This window comes from Colletotrichum godetiae, assembly GCF_030913485.1.
Source record: "Colletotrichum godetiae strain CBS 193.32 chromosome Unknown BDP55scaffold_6, whole genome shotgun sequence".
In the NCBI taxonomy this organism is placed as follows: Eukaryota; Fungi; Ascomycota; class Sordariomycetes; order Glomerellales; family Glomerellaceae; genus Colletotrichum; species Colletotrichum godetiae.
In genome coordinates, this window is record NW_026851254.1 from 967392 (window position 1) to 986053 (window position 18662).

Consider the following 18662-nt stretch of genomic DNA (forward strand, 5'->3'; position numbering starts at 1 on the left):
GAGAACATGGAAAGATTGGGTCTCACTATGAGCCTTAGTCCGAATCTGAGTTTCAAGTCGCGGCCGGCAGCAAATGAGTAGGTGCAGCTGGAAATCTTGCAATCTCGTACTCGCTCTCTGCAAGAGGAAGGACACTCATTTGTCGGATTCGTCGGAGAGGCCCATACAAAAATAGTATCTCACTCAGTTATTCAAACCGAGCGGCCTTGGGCCATTATTGTAGATTCGGGCATTGTTCAGTAGGTTCGCCTAGCCAACTACAAATTGGTCCATTATCCACGTCAGGAAATACTCTTCACCGTCTGCAAGGTGGTGCTGAGAAACAGTGTTATGAGTGGGATCGGGATGCGATCCCGCGAGGCATGTTATGAGATTGGGATATTCCCTTCAGTGCTTTGCCAGGCAGGATGAAGAGATATATATAGCACCTACAACATCGGGCAACCGGACCTTTTACTGCTGAGACGAACCTTGTGGATGATAGTATCTCCATAAGTGCATAACATAGTTACCTTGACCTGGTGAATCCTCAATTCGAGTTCGATATGGAAATGCCCGGATGCGCGCTCCCCCGGAGACATTTCGGTCGCCCGATCTCCGTACATTGCTTCGATATGACGATGTAAACAAAATACATTCGAAACCCTTACAGCGGGGTTCCACAATGTGAGATCCCCGCCCCCCCATGATTACATGCCGGTGTTTTACACGTACAGAGACAAGCCCAGAGCCAAGTCGAATGTCTTGAGAGTTAGTGAGAAGAAAGACATTGTCTTCAAGAACAAGACGTTGTGCAATGCTATAAAATGTCACTGAGCATTTCGAATTCATTATGAAGTAGTAGGTAAGCAGGTAGGATTATTCATCAGTGGGCGACTGCCCTGTGCCAGGTGGAGAGGATTGATTACCTGTGACCTCACCTCACGCGACCAATCACACCCACCCTCAGCGACTTGCCTTACCATGCCCTGAGGTGACGGCGGGACAGGTCACAGCAGGCTCGAGGAGCACAGCAGGCCAATGCAGGGGCCGACAGTGGTCCGTGCTTGGCTTTGGCGAGGGAGATGCCGTAAGGAGAGTTGTGATACGTGGGTGGAATTGCTCAGGGACCAGAGGCTAGCCCTTCCAGCCCTTCCAGGCCTTCTAGCCTTCGGATCCCGCCAATCTCAGCCCAGGGAAGGAACGGAGCCGATGGATGCTGCTCCAGCAAAGTACCTTTCATTACCTCATCTGAAGGCTTAAAACATAGTGCTTGACATGGGGGACACACCTGTGACTGACGGAGTACAGGTATCCGTACCTTTATGTTAAGCTAACAGACACCTGCCAGTAGCCGCACTAACAAGGCCCCGTCACCGAGGTCGTGCGGCGTGCCTCGCCTTCCCGACGCACCTTCCCCTGCCAGTGCCAGCCCACGTCCATCCGTCCTCCCCTCCGCCCTTCGTCAGGGCCAGTGCCAGCAACAGTACTTTCTACACCACGGATACCACTACCAGACCTTCCTCTAGCACTAGAGCCTTCCTTGGGACCCGACCTTGGGAACAAGACGAAAGTGGATCTCCTTTTTTGCGGCCGGGCTCCAGTTCTTTCCTCTACCTTACTACGGCTACCTGGCGTTCTGCAACCAAACTACACGTACCATACCTTACAGCAAACCACACAAACCCCGAGTCATCCAACGACACAGTAACTGCAACGCAACCCTCGACAACCCAAGTAAACAAATCTTTCCGTCGACTCAAGTCCCGAACCCCCCCGACGCACGTCCGCTAGCCTGCTTCCGAATCGCGGCTCTCTCGCCGACCTTGCCTCGCCAATTGGCCCGATATACCACCTTCTTTCTGTCCTCTCTTCCCACCATCTCCCTCCCTCGAACCGCAATCGCCTTGTCCCAAAGACCGACCCCCGGGGCAATCATCCACATCCTCGCGAGAGGGGGGCAATGACCATTCCCCCGTCGAACCATGGCTGATTCGGCCAGGTCCTCGGACAAGAACCCCCGGTCCCCCCTCAAGTCCAAGGTTGTACGCTCTCAGAAGATCTCTCCGCCCAACGATTCGCGGCCCCCACCACCGGGCGTGCCCGACGATCTCGAGGACTTCAGCGACCGCGACATCGAGCAGCACCGCCGTGTCCCCTCCGCTCCGGGAGGCCCCATAATCCCGCGTTCCCATACGCCCGGTCATCTTGCCTCCAAGAGTCAAGACCGTCGCCGTAAACCTTCCGAACTCTCTATCCGCCAGCGCTCCCAGTCCGCCTCCCAGGCTCAGGCCTCACAACAGGCTCGTACGACACCCACGAGCGCGAATACCCCTAGACCTCCACCGCCGTCCTTCCGGCCGAGCAATACTGCCAGCGATGCTACGACGCTGAACAGCAATGATGGCTCCGAGTCTACCGGTGGCCCCGGCTCCGACCGCGACGGCCGCCGCCCTATCGCCATGCGCTCCACATCCGCCATAGCCGCAAAGCCTTCTTCACTCCCTCTCTCGTCATCCTCAACACGCCAGCTCTCAACGACAGTCTCCTCAAGATCCGCCCCCAAAGGTCAACATATCCCCTTTCCGCCCCTCCAGGACCCAAAGACTGCGCCTGATGTACCACCGGCACCCTCATCAGGCATGTACTGGTCTCGAGCGCCCGTCTCAGGGGCTCCCCATACATCACTCCGCGCCCACACCACCACGCTCGTCGGATCCAACATATTTGTATTTGGGGGCTGTGACTCCCGCGCCTGTTTCAACGAGCTCTACGTCTTTGATGCAGATGCCTTCTACTGGTCAGTACCGCACGTTACCGGCGAGATCCCTGTGCCGCTACGCGCAATGACTTGCACTGCTGTCGGCAAGAAGCTGGTAATATTTGGCGGTGGCGATGGGCCCGCCTACTACAATGATATATACGTTCTCGACACGACAAATTTCAGGTGGCACCGGCCAAAGATTGTAGGCGACCGTGTCCCCTCTAAACGTCGTGCGCACACAGCCTGCCTCTACAAGAACGGCATCTACATCTTTGGAGGCGGTGATGGTGTTCGCGCCCTCAACGACGTCTGGAGGCTCGACGTTAGCGACATGAACAAGATGTCATGGAAGCTTGTCTCCGGGCCCGAGCGGGCCCCGCCCCCGGGCGTCCGGGAGACTCGCCCGAAGCCCCGCGGCTACCACACTGCCAACATGGTGGGAAGCAAATTGATAATCTTTGGCGGCTCCGATGGCGGCGAGTGCTTCAACGACGTGTGGGTCTACGACGTCGACGCCCATATCTGGAAGGCCGTGTCCATCCCGCAGACCTACCGCCGCCTATCACACACGGCCACTCTGGTAGGCTCCTATCTATTCATTGTTGGTGGACACGACGGCAACGAATACTCCAACGATGTCCTCCTACTCAATCTTGTTACTATGACGTGGGATCGTCGGCGCGTCTACGGCTTGCCGCCTAGCGGCCGTGGATACCATGGCACCGTGCTGTACGACAGCCGTCTGTTCATCATTGGTGGATTTGACGGCAGCGAAGTGTTCAGCGATGTCTGGATGTTGGAACTGGCCGTGCACGCGTATTATTCCCAGATTAGCCACTTCACCATTGAGGTCTGAGGATAAAGGAGGCCTGGGAGTCTGCCGTTGTTATTGCTATTTCAAAAATATCCTTTGTCATCTTGTCTATTATACCGTAATCTGGTTTAATCTGTTTCTCCCTCCCCCCGAATTTCCCGTGTCGTTTTCCAAAGCAGCAATGCTTCTTATCTACAGTTATCTACTACCTTACCTATGCTTGATGACGGAACGGCTTTATTAAAATCCCAGGTGGGCGATGGATAGGTGGGTGGGCAGGCATGCGTTTCTCCATTTTGTTTAGTCATCATCTCAAATATCTGTTGAACAAAGCAGAGCTCTTTTCATTGAGACCATCTCTCTATTCGCTTATCTACTATTTGTGTGACGTGACGAATCCGTAACTATGAGATCTCTATAGGGTCACTATGTAACATCGGGTGGGTGGTTGATTTGTCCATCACTCATGGCTCGATCCCGGATCGACAAAACTACTCGCATTTTTTGACTGACTCGCGAATCTCGGTGTCTGGCCCGTACCGCTGCTGCGCGAGTAGGGGGGATGGGGGTTTCGATGCGGGGAGGTACGTCATTTCAGCAAGGAGTGCTTTTTTGATGATCAATTGGAGTCAAGGCAGTACGTAGATCTGAATTGGAGTAGGTATTCTCGCACTTGAAGTAGCAAGAAAAGCGACCGTCGGAGGTGCAAGGAAGTGCAAGGAAATTGAGGTGAGGAGGAAGAGGGGTGGGTTGCGCTCCGCCAAGGATCACGGGAGCTTGGCCCCCTCCCCTTCGCCTCCCTCGATGTTCCGCTGTACGGATACCGTAGCCTAGCGTGTTATGGGTGGCTAGTGGTTCCGGTCCCTGCGATTCTTGCTTAGATAGCAACGGAACCGATAATGGGGGGGGGGGGGGGGGGGAAGGGTTTTTGTTTGATATGTATGGCATCGAAAACAGAAATTCGTGGGTTGGAGTTCTGAACTGGTTGGAAGTAGAAGCAGTCGTGCAGGGCTCTCTTTCTCTGACTGACCACGGGTCACGCCACTAAGTGGTGTGATTTTCCTAGTCAGATCCCTGTACACGGCTCACATGGTACTTACGTTCAGAGCTGCAAGCAAGTGGTGAATTAAGTAGAAATTGTATTTGGCAAAAGACTTGCTAAACCGCCAGATTGATAGTTGTATCAGAAATCTAGTTTCTTGCTTGCCAATCTCTCTCTCTCTCTCTCTCTCTCTCTCTCTCTCTCTCTCTCTCTCTCTCATAGTGACATTTGGACAATCGTCAATGGGTGTTGATTGACGAGGCCATGGCCCGGTCATCGACACTTTTCTCCCTATATAAAAATAACGCCGGCAATGCAAGATGTAAATAATCCGCCAAGCTGACTCCATCTCCCTTACTCCGAGAGATAGATATCCATTGGGGGAAGTTTGCTTCGCGAAAGACATAGGAAATAGATCGTACAGGGAACTCTTGCGAGATCCATGGAATAGGTGGATAGATAGGTGGTCGTGTGACGTTGTCAAAAACGTTCATTTCTGCTCAGAAGCCTTGCGAGCAGCGATGCGGCGCTCCTCGGCAGCAACCATATCTGTGGAAAGGGACGTCAGTAAGAGAGCTCCGATAGATAGCAAAGAGTGGAGATCGGATCATCACCCGCTCGGGGAGATAGCTTTGGAAATGTTGACACGTACCCTTCCACAAGTCCTGACCCTCGTACTCCTCTTTGTGAATCTTCTTCTCAATGAGGTGCTTGTGCTCCGGGTCCTCGGGGTCGATAATCATGACCGTCTCCCAGCGGCCGGCGCCCGTCTTGGCGTCCTGCATCTCAAAGGCGGCAGTCACAACAAGCATGACGACGGCGAGGGCCTGCGCGTACACACGCGCTTGGACGAGCTTTTGCGCGCCGGTGAGGTACTTGTCCTTGCCGACGATGGCGAGCGCGACACCCATGGACGCGAGCCACGACGCAAAGACGATGGAGTATCTGTTCTCGCGGCCCCACTCCTTGAGCTTCTGCATCTGCGTCTCGTTGGCTTTCGCCTCGGCAATGGCGCGCGCCGTGGCGTCCTGGTATCCGTACATGGGGTCCTTTTCCTTGCCGTAGCGGATGGACTCGCGATCGGCGTGGACAATGGCGCCGAACGTCGCGGACGAGGTGACGAGGAAGGAGCGGAAGGGGAGGGTGAGCTGGCGGAAGGACGGGTAGCGCTTGGTTGCGAAGAGGACGCCGCCGAGACCGACGGCCAGACCGGCCGTGCCGCCGATGAGGCCGGCCTTGACGACGACGCTGTAGTGCTCGGCCTCCTCTTCTTTGCTGAGGACCTTCATGGTTGCGGGTTGTGCGGGGTGATGGTGGTGTGTAAAGTGTGGACCTTTCGAATCGTAGAGAGGGGGGAACGATTGATGGTTCCTAGGAAAGGGTAAAGAATTGGAAGCTGCAAAAAGGGTTGGTTTAGGTGCGCAGCCTTGCAGGTTTTGGTGTTGTCGGGATCTGAACCGGTGGTGCTCGTGTAGAGAGAGATAGAGAGAGGGTAATGTCGTAATTACGTGGTGGTTGGTGACGGATTGATGACGGATCGGGATTCGAAGCTACCTTGAATGGAGTTAAGAGAGGTAAAGCTTAGTGGTGCTCGTTTTCGCTAAGGTCAATCGAGCTCTTTGGATTGCGTCTTGAGTCTTTGGTGGATGTTCTGTGTAGCTGAAAATAAAACCGTGAGGCTGAGGACGAGTGCCAATGGCCTTATATCCAATGAATGGAAACGACAAAGCTGATGACAGATGCAGACGGCGATTGAAAACCTGGTGGACGGGACGCCGCGTGGGCGAAAAAAGCTCTCATGGGACCCAGAATCGTGCCATGAGGTCGTCGCTACGGCATGATGTAATGGACCCTGGTTGCCCGGTCTTTGCCGTCCCGCAAGTGTTGGCCCTGCTCTCAGCAACGCCCTTTGCGGCACCGCAGAGCGGCTTTTCAGCGGCCGGGCTTTCACAGACTCACAGTTCTAGAGCACTCCCGCGGAATCACTCACCTAACCAAACACCGAGAAATTTCCGCAGTGGCTGAGTAAGCCGAGAGAGAACAATTTCGTCTCTTCTGATTGGCTGCTTCTTCTTTCAGAGGCACAAAAACCGGACGAGGCGTACCACATTCCAATCGGTCGTCAGTCTGACCACTTTAGCAGACAGTTTCCTATTTTCGCCGTTTGCTCGAGGCTCCAGTATATTATGGGATTTCAAACGCCGAACGCCTCGTCCCCCCCGAAGCTTCAAGCAGACGCTGTTGTGAAATAACTCGCGTATCGGGGATCATTCAGCTGCGGACCTGGAGATCGCCGACTTATGTCCACTGCATTCCTGATGACGGGAACGCCGCCTTCAGGTTGAAGAATCCAGTCGGTCAACTCTCTCCCCCCGCGTTGGTCGGGCCTGAGCTCCCGGCAAGAAATTCTGCCTTTCATGCCCATCGAATTCGACCTGCCGAGGGGGACCTCCTTGGACTACAGAGTATCCCCGTAAAACGGCCCCTTTCTCTCACCGGCCGCGCCCGAACGCTCAGCCCGGTGCCCCATAATATCCGCGTACGCACATCCCGTCGGACACCAATAAGCAAGATACGGATAGTCGCCAGATGCTCTCTGTAAGGATGGGAGTGGCCTGAGGTTGGTCATCTGCATTTCTGGCACCACTCCCACTCATCTCTATCACTCTCTTTTCTTTGATTTGCGCGCTAGCCAGGCGCATGCGGCAATGTCCTTTTTGAAGTTGCGAAGCCAGAGTGCGCCTGCAAGATTGGTCCGAGGTCGCACTAGCAATATGGCTGTTATTTTGTTGTTATTGTTTCTTCGTAACTCTTGACCGCTCTGCAATAGCGATGAGTTGTCCGCAAGTGGAGGCTCAAGGTCCGGCCATGTTGCATGGTGGTCTGTAACAACTAGAAAAGCATCCAGTGAGATGTTAGCCGGCTACAAAGGTCGTTGTCTGTTGCTTCATACCACTGTTAGGTAATTGGCAAAGAAATCGCATATACGGAGTATCAGATTGCCAATTTGTTCCCGCCGTGTTCGGCGTCTCCCCCGCAAAGACCGGCGCTTGGAGATGCCTGGGAAAACGCGTGAAATGCCCTCGCAAGCTTCGCAGATTCGCAAGACCGGCCTGAAGTAAACGTTCAGCGCAGAAGTGCCAAACAACACATCTTGGCGGTGTGTGGACAAGCATTCAGAGGCGGTGAGTAGAAACTCATCTCAAGGCTGCGTCCTAGTGATACCAAACCGGCAAAACCCAAATCCATTCCAGCGTGGTAGCGGCGGTGCTGTTGGTGCATTGGCGCGAGAATATAGGAGGCCAAATTTCCGTAGCTTAACTCTCGTCGAGTTTCGGGTGCTCTTCTGTTTCAAAGCTTCGAGAGATACTCAGGGTCCAAGTCATGCAGTCCACCATATCCACATGCCACAGAGCTTCCGCCCCGATTCAGGGTCCTCGCTATTATGCGTTGCATACAGAATACAACTGCGCCCCGTAATCCTCACCGCTGGTTGGATGATGGATTACTCCGTTGCACGCAGTCTACAGATACGTGTGTTGCAATAGCAAACGAAATCATAGACCGGGTCTAGGTTACCTACGTAGTAAATTAGCAGAGGCCCGTTCTCACGAGGTCTTGATGAAAGGGACGGGGGCGATTTCTGTGCGCCTCATTCTTCAGCCCGAACCGTCTTCTAGAAACCTTCCACGATCCTTGCTAGGGTCAGGGTCCTCTGTGCGCTCCCGCCTGCCACGTTTGCTCTCAGCCCCCGACAAAGCCCGAGTTACCGAGCGACTTCTAGCTTTTGGGTGTACATACGGAGTACGGATGCTCGAAGGCTCGAAGCCACGGCAAATGATCCGAGTCTAAATCGTTACTTCGCCTCAAGAGGCTGCGTCTTCCCTGTGGAAGGACGTCTTTGTTGTTATATTCGTTTCGTGCGCCCCTTTAGCACCTCCATTCTTATGTTGCTCGTCATCTACAGCGTTGCTTCATTTGTAAAGTCGTCCGAACTGCTGGCTTTCGGCTATGGGCCTCCTTTGATCTGAATCATGCCTCATGCATGCATCATGGACTGTCGTTGTGCGGAGGCTGTTTGAGGGCAACCCCTTGTGCTATTGGGCCTACTTCAGCAATGTCCCCTCTACCTAATACCGTGTCGAGGCTTCATCCTGGGCGAGTCCGGTCCGAAGCTCTCAGATCGGTTGGCGCCGAGTCATTTGCTGGAAGCGAACACGGCGTTGAAGACATTACGTACGGAGTACCTATCTAAAGTAATTCGGCTTTAGCGCCAATTATTAGTCTCCATGGGTCCTAAAGTTGCCAAGTAAGGCACCGTTCCTCCTCGCTATACCCGTACGCTCAACGACCAGGAACGACTGGTAATTCACAACTGTTGAAACCAGAAGTCTTTGGATATCTGAGAGCAGACCCTACCCGTAGCTCCCGTGAGGATATGCTCCAGGCCCTTCGCAACCAACGAGGTCATGCTTTTCCGGTTGGTCGATACTGTTCCTCGGTTTGGCAGCGTTATGCTAGAGTCCAGGGCCTCCGAAATAACATTTCGTGTGTGATGACTGAGGGACTACGGATATGCAGCCAGAGAATTTAGGAGCCACAAGGCTCAATAGCAATAAGGCACGGAACCTGCAATAATCTCCTACCCGAGGGGAGAAATATCGGCTCGTGTGCAGAGCCATGTGTATCCACAGGTGGGCCGGTGAAGAGTGATGGACAGCCGACCATGCAGTATCGAGATTGCGGCATTTCAAGCGTTACCCCGCTACGGTTCCTGGCATTAACATATTGCCATCTGGATGGACGGCCGAACGGTGGACAAACGCTGACGTTACCGTAGCCGCCTCCGCGATCTCGGCCGGGTCGTGTAACATGAGGAGTGTTCGGGACTCCGTGCCTGCGGGGTGAAGTGTGGGTGGTGGTGTCAGTGTTAGTGGTTCGTCGGCCAAGCATACGCAGGATCTTGGATTGCTCCTTGCAACTGTTGGCCGGGTCGGCGGGGAGACGATTGTGGCAATCCGGTTTTGATGAACAAGATCGGCGAGGAAAATCGTACAATATGATGCTTCTGGCCACGGCCATCACATGCAGCGTAGGTCGACAGCGGGGCATATCGTCGAGGGTGCAGCCTAGGTAGGAGTGAAGTGGATGGGTTCGAGATCGAGGTGTAAACTCAAGATCGCACAGAGATCCGGTAGCTTACGGGCACGCTTCGAAGCCCATGTGCACTTCATCTGATGGAGAGATGGCAAGCGAGTCAATCCCCTGGAGATCTACGACTCTTTTGGTCCACTGCCCTGCACCACGTTGCCTGTCGACTCTCAGTCTCGGGAGGAAACCATGGCAGAAAAGTTGGTTCAACGCTTTGCCAATTCAAGCTCATCCTGTCTGAGATGAAGGTTGCGGCGAGCCCCAGCAAGGGGGGAAAGGCTATCCCAAAGCTTTCGAGGCGAGAAAATGATGCATCGAGTATAACGGGGCGCCGGTTGCAGCGGTACTTTAGTCTTGAGATATTCATGGGTGTATGCGTTTGTTGATTCTCGCTACCGGCGGCTGCGGACGAAAGTTGATCTCTTTCTGCTTGTAAGTTGTCTGGAGCTTCCTCTGACTGCAACTCGTTTATCAGTCTGCAGGCGAAATGAAAAGCCTCGGTCTCCTCAGATGCGGCCATGTTTTGTGCTTGATGGGCCAGGGAATATGCGCATCTGTGCGGAATCGCTGTAGATCGTAAGCGGTCGTCTACCGTGGTAGGTAAAGCGTCCGTGAGAAACGTCCCACACCGCCTTTCTTCTCAGTTGCGGTAGTGACGATTGACTGCTCGTTACAAACGGTCCTCCTCTCTGAGACAGGTCAGAAATGTCGGCGAAATTGGGATCCAGGCATGCGGCGCTAAGGAGCGGTGTTCGTAGGCGGCTTTGGGGTTTGCCAGCCTCTGCTTCTGCCAGTCAGCCAACGCTAGGAACCATGTCCCTGAGTAGCAAAGTGTCAAGTGCCTCGCGCAGCCCACCCATGCGACGGTGAATTCATCCGGAGCGGGAGCGAATTCTGGGAAAAGGCAGCAGGGTGTGCACGGCGAGCGTTAGGCTCGTTTTAGTTGTTGCGGCTAGCAAGGATATCGTAGCGAGGCACAGACCTGGCGTCCCGACGCTGGACTTGGCTGCGTCTTTGGCCTTTGGGGGTGCCATTGTCGAAACTGTCATTCGTCGGGTCCGGAGTGGACCGGCGTCGGTGGTGGGGTGTTGCTTCTGTTCCGCTTCTGCATGTATTCGCTGCACCGTGTTCCCATTCCCAGCCGTGCCAGCGTGCCATTGCCTCCACCATGAGGTAAACATCGTGGGTAAGGCACCCAGCCCAGGACCCCGAAAGCAGACATGGAAGTATTGTAAAACCAGACCGCCTTCCTCGCTGCGGGCCGGAGGTTGCGGAGCTGAGAGAGACCCTGTTTCTGCCACTTTCTTTTCCGACGTTCCCACAGACTTCTTGGGAATTTCCACGGATGTCACCTTGGGCTCGCTTTGAGTTCCTTGAGTGCTTGACCGTCGTCATATGCTTGAAGCTACCGCAGTAAGGTAGGAAGCAGGCATCGTCCGAGGCGCATTCCCTTTCCCTCTCTCTCTTCTGCTGTGTAATAAAGTGACAGACCGGAATCGATTCTTGGATCTGGTTACTGGAGAGGTCTGCTGGGGTGGTGATGGTTGGCACACCAAGGATTCGGAACCCCTTCCGTAGCCTCCCACTTTCTTTCAGTCTGATAGTTGGGATTTACTATTGACTCGGCCACTTCGGAAAGCCCTGCAATGATCTAGCCATCGCTTTAGTTTTTTTTATCTTCGCAGCAAAGTGCACTTTACTTTCAGCAATAATCCTGCATCTCTTCTTTGTTGTTGAAGACGGTCAATCACCGAGGACGGGTAGTGGCCGATGTGTGCAGGAGACTTTGACATGGAGCATGGGGTGGCCAAGCAGGCCTGTCCCCGACACTAAATGTCTGGCTATGAGTCAAGCATGGCAGCTTAGAGGCGGGTGTGCGGCAGCCTTGTCCAGTCATCTCGTGGCATCTCCATCCGTCGGTACCGTAAGATCCACCACTAAAGAATAATTCTGGGCAATTCGTGGCTCGCTGACGTTGATTTTCTGTTTAGACGTTGTTGCCGGCCGGTGCTTCTTGCGGAGCTCATCTTGTATGAGAAACTGCCACGAAAATCAATATTGGGTCTTTTTTGGCACATTGCTCGCAGCTCGCATCTGCGGACAAGCCCTGGGAGACGAGTTGGAGTAGCAGCCTCCAATACCTATGTCTGAGTACGTTGCTTGGGGGCATCGTCGATGGTCGGATAATTGACACCTGCGATTGGCCTGCGGCTGGTGACGTCCTCATCGGCAAGGCAGGTTGACGATCAGGCGCAGGGCCGGCGCAGCTCACCCACCAACCAGCCTCTCAGCGGAGGCCAGTGGTGCTAGTCCTGTACTTCATACTGGTATTCGTAGAGTGCATTCGCACCAACAACCAGTTTGACCAGCCTTTCGTTGTCTTGCAGGACTCCGACCCAGCGCTCCGGGTTACTCGAAGTAGATAGACTTACTGGTCCATGTTTGGCATCCTGAATCGTGCCCGTGCGTGACTTGACGGTATAGGAGATGAGAGGTGATGAAATAGTCCTATCAATCCAAGTACGTATCCGTCGAATGTAGGCATCTCATGTGGCCTGGCGTGGATATGGTGGGCAGACAGGCTTGACGGCTCCATTTAACACAGTAACCATGACCTTGCTCGATTCCCAGAACGTGCCCAAGAGACTGGGTCGATCACGTAACGGTTTGGATCCTGCTCCGTCCCCTGTGCTTGAGGCCTTCTTCTCTGACACGGGATTCATATCCCCCCCGTGGTATCTGCTGTATGTGACTTTTTCCTTCCTTCCTTGGAGAGTTAAGATGGGCTATCGTGGGTGGGAACAGCGGAAAATAGACGGTGGATAAGAAGCGTTTGATCATGGATCATGTAAGTCGTTGCGCTAGGACAGCCTGTGTCAGACGTCGACAGGACTTAGCCTGGGACGTAGTGTCGAAAGGGGAGGCCAAGGGACCAATGGGTCATGATTGGGGGCCGGCCGGGATGGTACCGGCACATGTCGACAGACGCCGCTGGCCGTGTGGCAACAAGCTGATCTAGGAACGATTCGATGCAGTGTGATGGATGTGTGCGATGAGGTATCCAGCATGGCAGAAATGCGTTCGAGAACGGATGGACTGTACAGAACACCGTAGCGAAAGCGAGACTCGTCTCTTGTTTCCGGTCTCTTGATCACCGTTGATCACAGTAAACGCCAGGCCGTTATGCGGCGGGAAAAGAGTTGAAGCATGAACGAGGTGTGTTATTCTCGGCTTTACTCAACTTGGTACGAATCTTCGCAGGTAGGAGAAGGGGATATCCGCCATTACGTACCTTGCCGTACGGTATCCGCCTCAAGACAAGCGCTAAAAATCGTTGCAGGCAGGCACGCAGGCAGTCCCTCGTCTTCACCTGTTCATTATTGCTTCTTTTTCGACCTCGGTGCCGCCCTTGTCCTCCTTCGAGACTCGAGAGCAAGAATGGAGAGTTGAAATAGTGGAATCACAGGTCCCCTGGGGCGCCAGCTGGTCGGCTTGTTGCTTTTTCCTCGTCTGTTGTTCCTTCCTCGGTGGATCGTGCCACGCCTGCCTCAGGTGAAGTACAAGTAAGTCCCCTTGCCATGGCCGTTGCCTTGCCTTTACCTTACATTTTCCGCTCCTGCCATTCGTCGAGAAGATCGTCTGACCCAGGACGCACTTGCCTGCCCGGTGTCATCTCCTGCCTCCTTCCTGTCGGCGCTGCCTACATCGTTCATGCGGAGCGCGGAGCAGGAGCGCTTACCGCACTGCGTGCCTTCCTACCTGTTCTAATCAGCTCGTTGGAAGTCTGTAAGACGAGTTACTTGGGAACGAAATAAACGACGGGAAGGAAGGAGCGTGGCAAGCCGAGTTCGTCCGTTGAGGTGAAGGTGAGGAACGGTATGTAAGGTAGGTACCTGTGTAGACAGGTACAAGGCACCTTGTACTTGCCCTCTCTCCAAAATGTCCTCCACTGCCCGCCTTGCACAGTCAGTACGGATACCTTGCCCGAATATCAACATTGAGGCAAATGCTAAATCACACAAACACCCCAAAGCAAACGGTACAATTGTCTGTCTTACTCTGTTCCGTACCCCAGGAAACATCGATGACCGGTACATCGGACCAGATCAGACACTTGGGGCTTATTTGCCTTTGATTTGATGGTTATAGAGAGCAGTGTTTGTCGTCGAGGAGTCACACTAATAGTCATCGGCCGTTAGGGTGTGTGTCTGTGTGGTGCCATTCGCCCGTGTTCCCCCGTCTTTCTCTGCCTCGCCCGTGCCTGAAGTTGGGCTCAGGCCCAATATCTGCGGTCCCAGTAGGAAAGTACTCAGGTAGCCAGCATGGTGGTGGTGAGTGTGTGAGTGGTGTGTGTGTGTTATTGCAGCAAACTCCCATCTGGATCTGGGAGTCCTAAAAGTCTAAGGTGTAGCTCAACATCGGTGTGCCTGTCAGTCCGAGACAAGACGATTGGTCTCCCTCTCGGCTTCTTGCTTTGCCTTTCTATCCCTTCTCCGGTATACCTTCAGCTTGCCTCAACCACCGTACCTTACGTTCGGACAGTCAGTAGTAGATGGCAGCCAACCCTTCATGGGCAAACCGCGCCAGACAGAAAGACAGACAGACGGACAATAAGGTGCTACTATGGACTGGACCCCCGGTCGTCAATGACACCCCCAAAACCTTCCCACACTTTCCCACCCCCAAACATCGGCCGAGCTTTCGTCGAGGGACCGCCTTCCAAGCGCCTTCCAAGTTCCGTGCTCTGCCTTACCTTATCCTACAGATACCCTCCTCCTCCTCCTCCCCAAGTCCCAACTTCCCAAGGTGCCCTTGGACCGATCAACCTAGAGCCCGGACTGACCAGGTCAAGTACCTTGACTCTCGCGCCAGGACAACCCGGATTATTCTTGTGTCGAGTCAACGCATGCACATCTCCTACATCATACCGCTTGCCTTCTTATTCATAACCCCGTCCCCTTCCTGGCTCTCGTTCTCAACATCTGTTGTGCTTCTGCTCTTGACTTCGTCCCGGATCTGTTTCCCCAGATATATCAGTCATACATTTATACTACCTTTGCTTCCACTTCATCTCTAGCCTCCGAGGCCATCGTCCATCTACTGTCTGGTGTTGTCGACAGAAGAAACAATACACAGCAATCAGTACCAATACCCACTCCAACAACCCCTTGTCGAGACTATAAGACGATTCCTTATAATCATAATAAACAACATCGACAACACCCAAGCAACCGCTCGAAGACTACAAGATCCGTTGGTTCGCCTCGATAGTTGACAGTCTTCTTCGATGGTCAACCCTCATCAGCTCGAAGCCTCACCCAACATCGCTGTTAGCACTCCGCGGACATAGACCGGTCGCAACTTTTTCGGAGATAGCATCATCCAACCGTCACCATTACTTCCACAGCCTTCCGGAAATAGCTCGTCTTTCGATATTAGAAACCACTAAGAAGCGGAAGACTTGCGCACTCGATTTTCGCCTCCGACCTTTGAACGCGCCTCTAGAGGTCATTACCAATACCACGCGCCGTCGCCGTCGCCGGAATACCTACCTACCTACTCATCCACCATCCTCGGTCGGTCCCCAGCCCACCTTTATTCGCCTCCCTAAGTGTGGTACATCAACACTACGGCCACCACGAACGGTTCCATCAGGTACCTCCCAACCTTTCATTGCCCAAGGTACTTTACGGGAAAAGGTACTTGGACCATCACTTTTTAAGCTTCGACCTGCCACCGCCGCAATACCCCCAGCAAATCGTATTCAAGACATCCAGCACCTACCTTTTGCACCGAGTCCGCCCCTCCCCTCACATTCTCTGTCTATTCCCCAGAATCTGCAGAGACACCAAACCAAAGAAAAAAAACCAACAGGAATAGGAGAGAGGAAAGAAACGAGGTGCAGCACATAAACACTGCGCATACACACTTACTCTATACGGATACACACACACACACACACACACACACCCTCCCCCCTCTTTTTTCACTTGACACATTACAGCGGCAGCGCTGCTAGTCGAGACGCGGACTCGATCTCCTTTTTCGGGGCGCATCCGCCGGCTGCATTCAGTGGCCCGATTTAATAAGTACCCACAAAAAGGGTCGAGAAACGTTCTGGGAGCCACGGATCCCCTGCCTAACCCCCAATACAACGGCTACTTCTAGCTGACATGAGGAGCGCCCTTCGCTGGTTCAACCCAACAAGTACCGAGGACCCAAGGGACCCGTCGACCCGGTCCACCGCCGCCGCCGCCCACAACAGCGAACCCAGGCGCACGCCCAGCAGAAGTGACTGCGCCAGCGCCGATAATATTAGTTATCGTGCGTCGGCTTCCTCTTTCACCACTACAACACCACCACCACAACCCTCTGCGGTTTCTTCTGCCTCTGACAATATCTTCGCCTCTCCTTCACCAGGCTCTTCCAACTCGTCATCCCGCACTCCAAACTCTCCTTCTTCGCAACCCCTCACACCCACCGACCCCTTTGACGTTCGTGATTCCCGCGCAGGCCTCTGGTCCACCAAGCCAATCACCATTGCCACGCCCACAAGCACGAGGGACCTTTCATCCACCTCCCCCTCAGGCCCCGCAAAGTCCAGCTTCGACAGAAACCCCTTTGCTCTCTCCGACGAGCTTCTCGACTTTGCTCCCATCCCAATCAAGAGTATCGATATGACCACTGGCCCAGCCATGGATTCGGCCATGGGTCGGAGTCGTCAAGACTCCTTTGTTAGCGCTGGTCCCAAGCCAATTTCTATGGCCAACCCCAACCGCGACCATGTCAACCGCCAGAGACGAGAGAGTCTCGCTGGCAGCCTCATGGGTGCTGGCGCGAGCTGGGGAGGAATGTCATTCGGCAGCTTTATTCGCGATGAGTATGTTCCCTCACCTTCCTGTCACCGACCGATTATATTTATTTGCGTGACATATGTGCCTCGGTGGCGACTATTGGCATGTCATCAGTCGCAGTGACGCCCGTGTGCGCAAGAACCATCGCTAACTATGACTACTAGCATCGCTATGGCAGGCACGTCACCCTTCGCACACCAGGCCTCGCCATCCTTCCACTCAGGCTCCTACCTTCCCAAGCTTGAGGCCAGTTTTATGAAGGACTTCACTTGTTGCGGTTTGAACTTGCCGAATCTTCACGATCTGTTGCAGCATTATGAAGAGTCGCACACCCAACCCAGTCCGAACACTGCACGCAATGCGCCCTTTTCTTCCCAGTTCGCCGCGATACCCACACAGCCCTCGTCTAGAGCCAGCAGCGCAAGACCGCAGACTCAGCAACAAAATACCACTTCAATGTCACAGCTTGGACAACCAAGCCGTCCAGGATCCAACCTCGGCGGAGGCATGGGAGGTCTGGGGATGCAGCTTGGCCAGCAAAGTATGGCAGGACAACAGCATGCACAGATGTCGCAATTCGACGAGATGGACGCAGTCGGTGACATGGAGATGGACGATGCTTTGGGAACCATGGAGATGGATGACAGCCAGAGAACCATGTCCCAGACTCGGCAAATGTTTGGCCAGCAACAGCGACCTCAGTTGCACGTCAACGCCTCGGGTCTCACCCAAGGACTGCGGACATCCCAGCCACCAACGCCTGCAGCCGCCAGCTTTGGGCTGCAGCACAACCCCACGGTATCATCTGTAAACACCCCGACGCTCACCACCCAGCAAACGCCACAACAACAGCGCCCCAATAACGGTTTCCAGAACTCCCCGATGCAGTCCATGGACGATATGGATGACATGGACGACGAATTGCCAGGCATGCCCATGGGTGGCAACATGGAGCTCAATGGGTCCAACTTTGGGGATGTGAGCTTTGGAAATTCCGCCTCCGAATTTTGCATCAACGATCCGGGCAAGCACCTGTTCAGCCCTGGAGGTGCTCTTACCAATCAGCAGAGGGCAATTCAGGCACACCTCATTGGTATGGGTTTCGATCCCAGCCAGCCTAACAGCGCGGCGAACAAGGCTCTGATTCAAAAGTTTGGCGCAATGATGATCCCGGAGGAACACAAGCCTTTCAAGTGCCCCGTCATCGGCTGCGAAAAGGCGTACAAAAACCAGAACGGTCTCAAGTAAGTTTGGCCATTCTGGCTGGTGTGTATGACAGATGGCTAATCAAGGGCTAAATCAGGTACCACAAGACGCATGGGCACCAAACGCAACAGCTACACGAAAACGGTGATGGAACTTTCTCCATCGTCAACCCTGAAACTAGTACCCCTTACCCCGGTACTCTGGGTATGGAGAAGGAGAAGCCTTTCTCCTGCGACGTTTGTGGAAAGCGCTACAAGAACCTCAACGGTCTTAAATACGTAAGTCTACACATGGTACTAGGAGTAATCGAAATGCGGCGACTAACAGGAAACGTAGCACAAGGGACACTCCGCACCTTGCAACCCCGATTTCAAGTTCTTAGCCGCAGGACTCAACAACCTCGCTAGCCTGCCGGGTCTCATGGAGAACTCAATGACGAATTTGCCCGGAATTGGCGAAGACCAGATGATGTAAGGGATCAACCCGTCCGACGATCCTACCACACCCAATTCAAGTGACTTCTGAGGTATCGCCGGGGTCACTGGGAACCGTACAGCACCCCGACCTCGGCCTCGGAATCGCGACTAAATATCTCGGCCATGCGGTTGGCTTGCGGCATACGGAGCGGCGTTTGAATGCTTTTGCGGGCGGTTTTCAGGTCGATTGTCAGGTCGATCGAGTCTGTTCCCCATTTTATACCCTCATAGACTTACCAGTAACGCTTGCGATTCTTCGACCACGATACAACTCCTTTCTAGATTAATACAAGCCTCGGCAGCTTCGGTCGAGGTTAGACGGCTTTGAGGCCATCAGAGTAGGCCGGCATTGTTTGGTTTCTTTTGGTTTCCCCGC

At 53.9% G+C, this 18662-nt stretch overlaps 4 protein-coding genes across 4 annotated transcripts; 2 read left to right on the forward strand and 2 right to left on the reverse strand.

Moving 5' to 3' along the window:
• Window positions 1-1964: 1964 nt before the first annotated feature.
• Window positions 1965-3599, forward strand: BDP55DRAFT_544541 (kelch domain-containing protein; the record flags this gene model as incomplete). The annotated part of the gene is made up of 1 exon (XM_060568488.1): window positions 1965-3599. One exon carries the CDS (start codon window positions 1965-1967, stop codon window positions 3597-3599), a length of 1635 nt encoding a protein of 544 aa, XP_060434083.1.
• Window positions 3600-4797: 1198 nt separating this feature from the next.
• On the reverse strand, window positions 4798-6147 carry BDP55DRAFT_348072 (uncharacterized protein). Its single transcript, XM_060566975.1, has 3 exons — window positions 6108-6147; window positions 5252-5995; window positions 4798-5148 (listed from the first exon to the last, which is right to left on the reverse strand). Exons 2-3 carry the CDS (start codon window positions 5886-5888, stop codon window positions 5090-5092), a joined length of 696 nt encoding a protein of 231 aa, XP_060434084.1. The 5' UTR covers window positions 5889-5995; window positions 6108-6147; the 3' UTR covers window positions 4798-5089.
• A 4436-nt stretch (window positions 6148-10583) lies between these two features.
• On the reverse strand, window positions 10584-11340 carry BDP55DRAFT_650526 (uncharacterized protein). Its single transcript, XM_060573982.1, has one exon. It carries the CDS (start codon window positions 11143-11145, stop codon window positions 10690-10692), a length of 456 nt encoding a protein of 151 aa, XP_060434085.1. The 5' UTR covers window positions 11146-11340; the 3' UTR covers window positions 10584-10689.
• Window positions 11341-15798: 4458 nt separating this feature from the next.
• On the forward strand, window positions 15799-18452 carry BDP55DRAFT_348140 (uncharacterized protein). Its single transcript, XM_060566976.1, has 4 exons — window positions 15799-16630; window positions 16769-17848; window positions 17908-18088; window positions 18147-18452. The coding sequence occupies exons 1-4, from the start codon at window positions 15924-15926 to the stop codon at window positions 18282-18284; spliced, it is 2106 nt and encodes a 701-aa protein (XP_060434086.1). The 5' UTR covers window positions 15799-15923; the 3' UTR covers window positions 18285-18452.
• Window positions 18453-18662: the final 210 nt, after the last annotated feature.

What these genes read in the sequence shown, in the direction of transcription:
- BDP55DRAFT_348072 (XM_060566975.1), bottom strand. Translation starts at nt 5,888, where the DNA reads ATGAAGGTCCTCAGCAAAGAAGAGGAGGCCGAGCACTACAGCGTCGTC. An exon ending in GGGTCAGGACTTGTGGAAGG is followed by an intron (nt 5,149 to 5,251) that starts GTACGTGTCAAC and finishes CCCTTTCCACAG; the next exon opens with ATATGGTTGCTGCCGAGGAG.
- BDP55DRAFT_650526 (XM_060573982.1), bottom strand. Translation starts at nt 11,145, where the DNA reads ATGACGACGGTCAAGCACTCAAGGAACTCAAAGCGAGCCCAAGGTGAC.
- BDP55DRAFT_348140 (XM_060566976.1), top strand. Translation starts at nt 15,924, where the DNA reads ATGAGGAGCGCCCTTCGCTGGTTCAACCCAACAAGTACCGAGGACCCA. An exon ending in AAAAACCAGAACGGTCTCAA is followed by an intron (nt 17,849 to 17,907) that starts GTAAGTTTGGCC and finishes GGGCTAAATCAG; the next exon opens with GTACCACAAGACGCATGGGC. An exon ending in ACCTCAACGGTCTTAAATAC is followed by an intron (nt 18,089 to 18,146) that starts GTAAGTCTACAC and finishes CAGGAAACGTAG; the next exon opens with CACAAGGGACACTCCGCACC.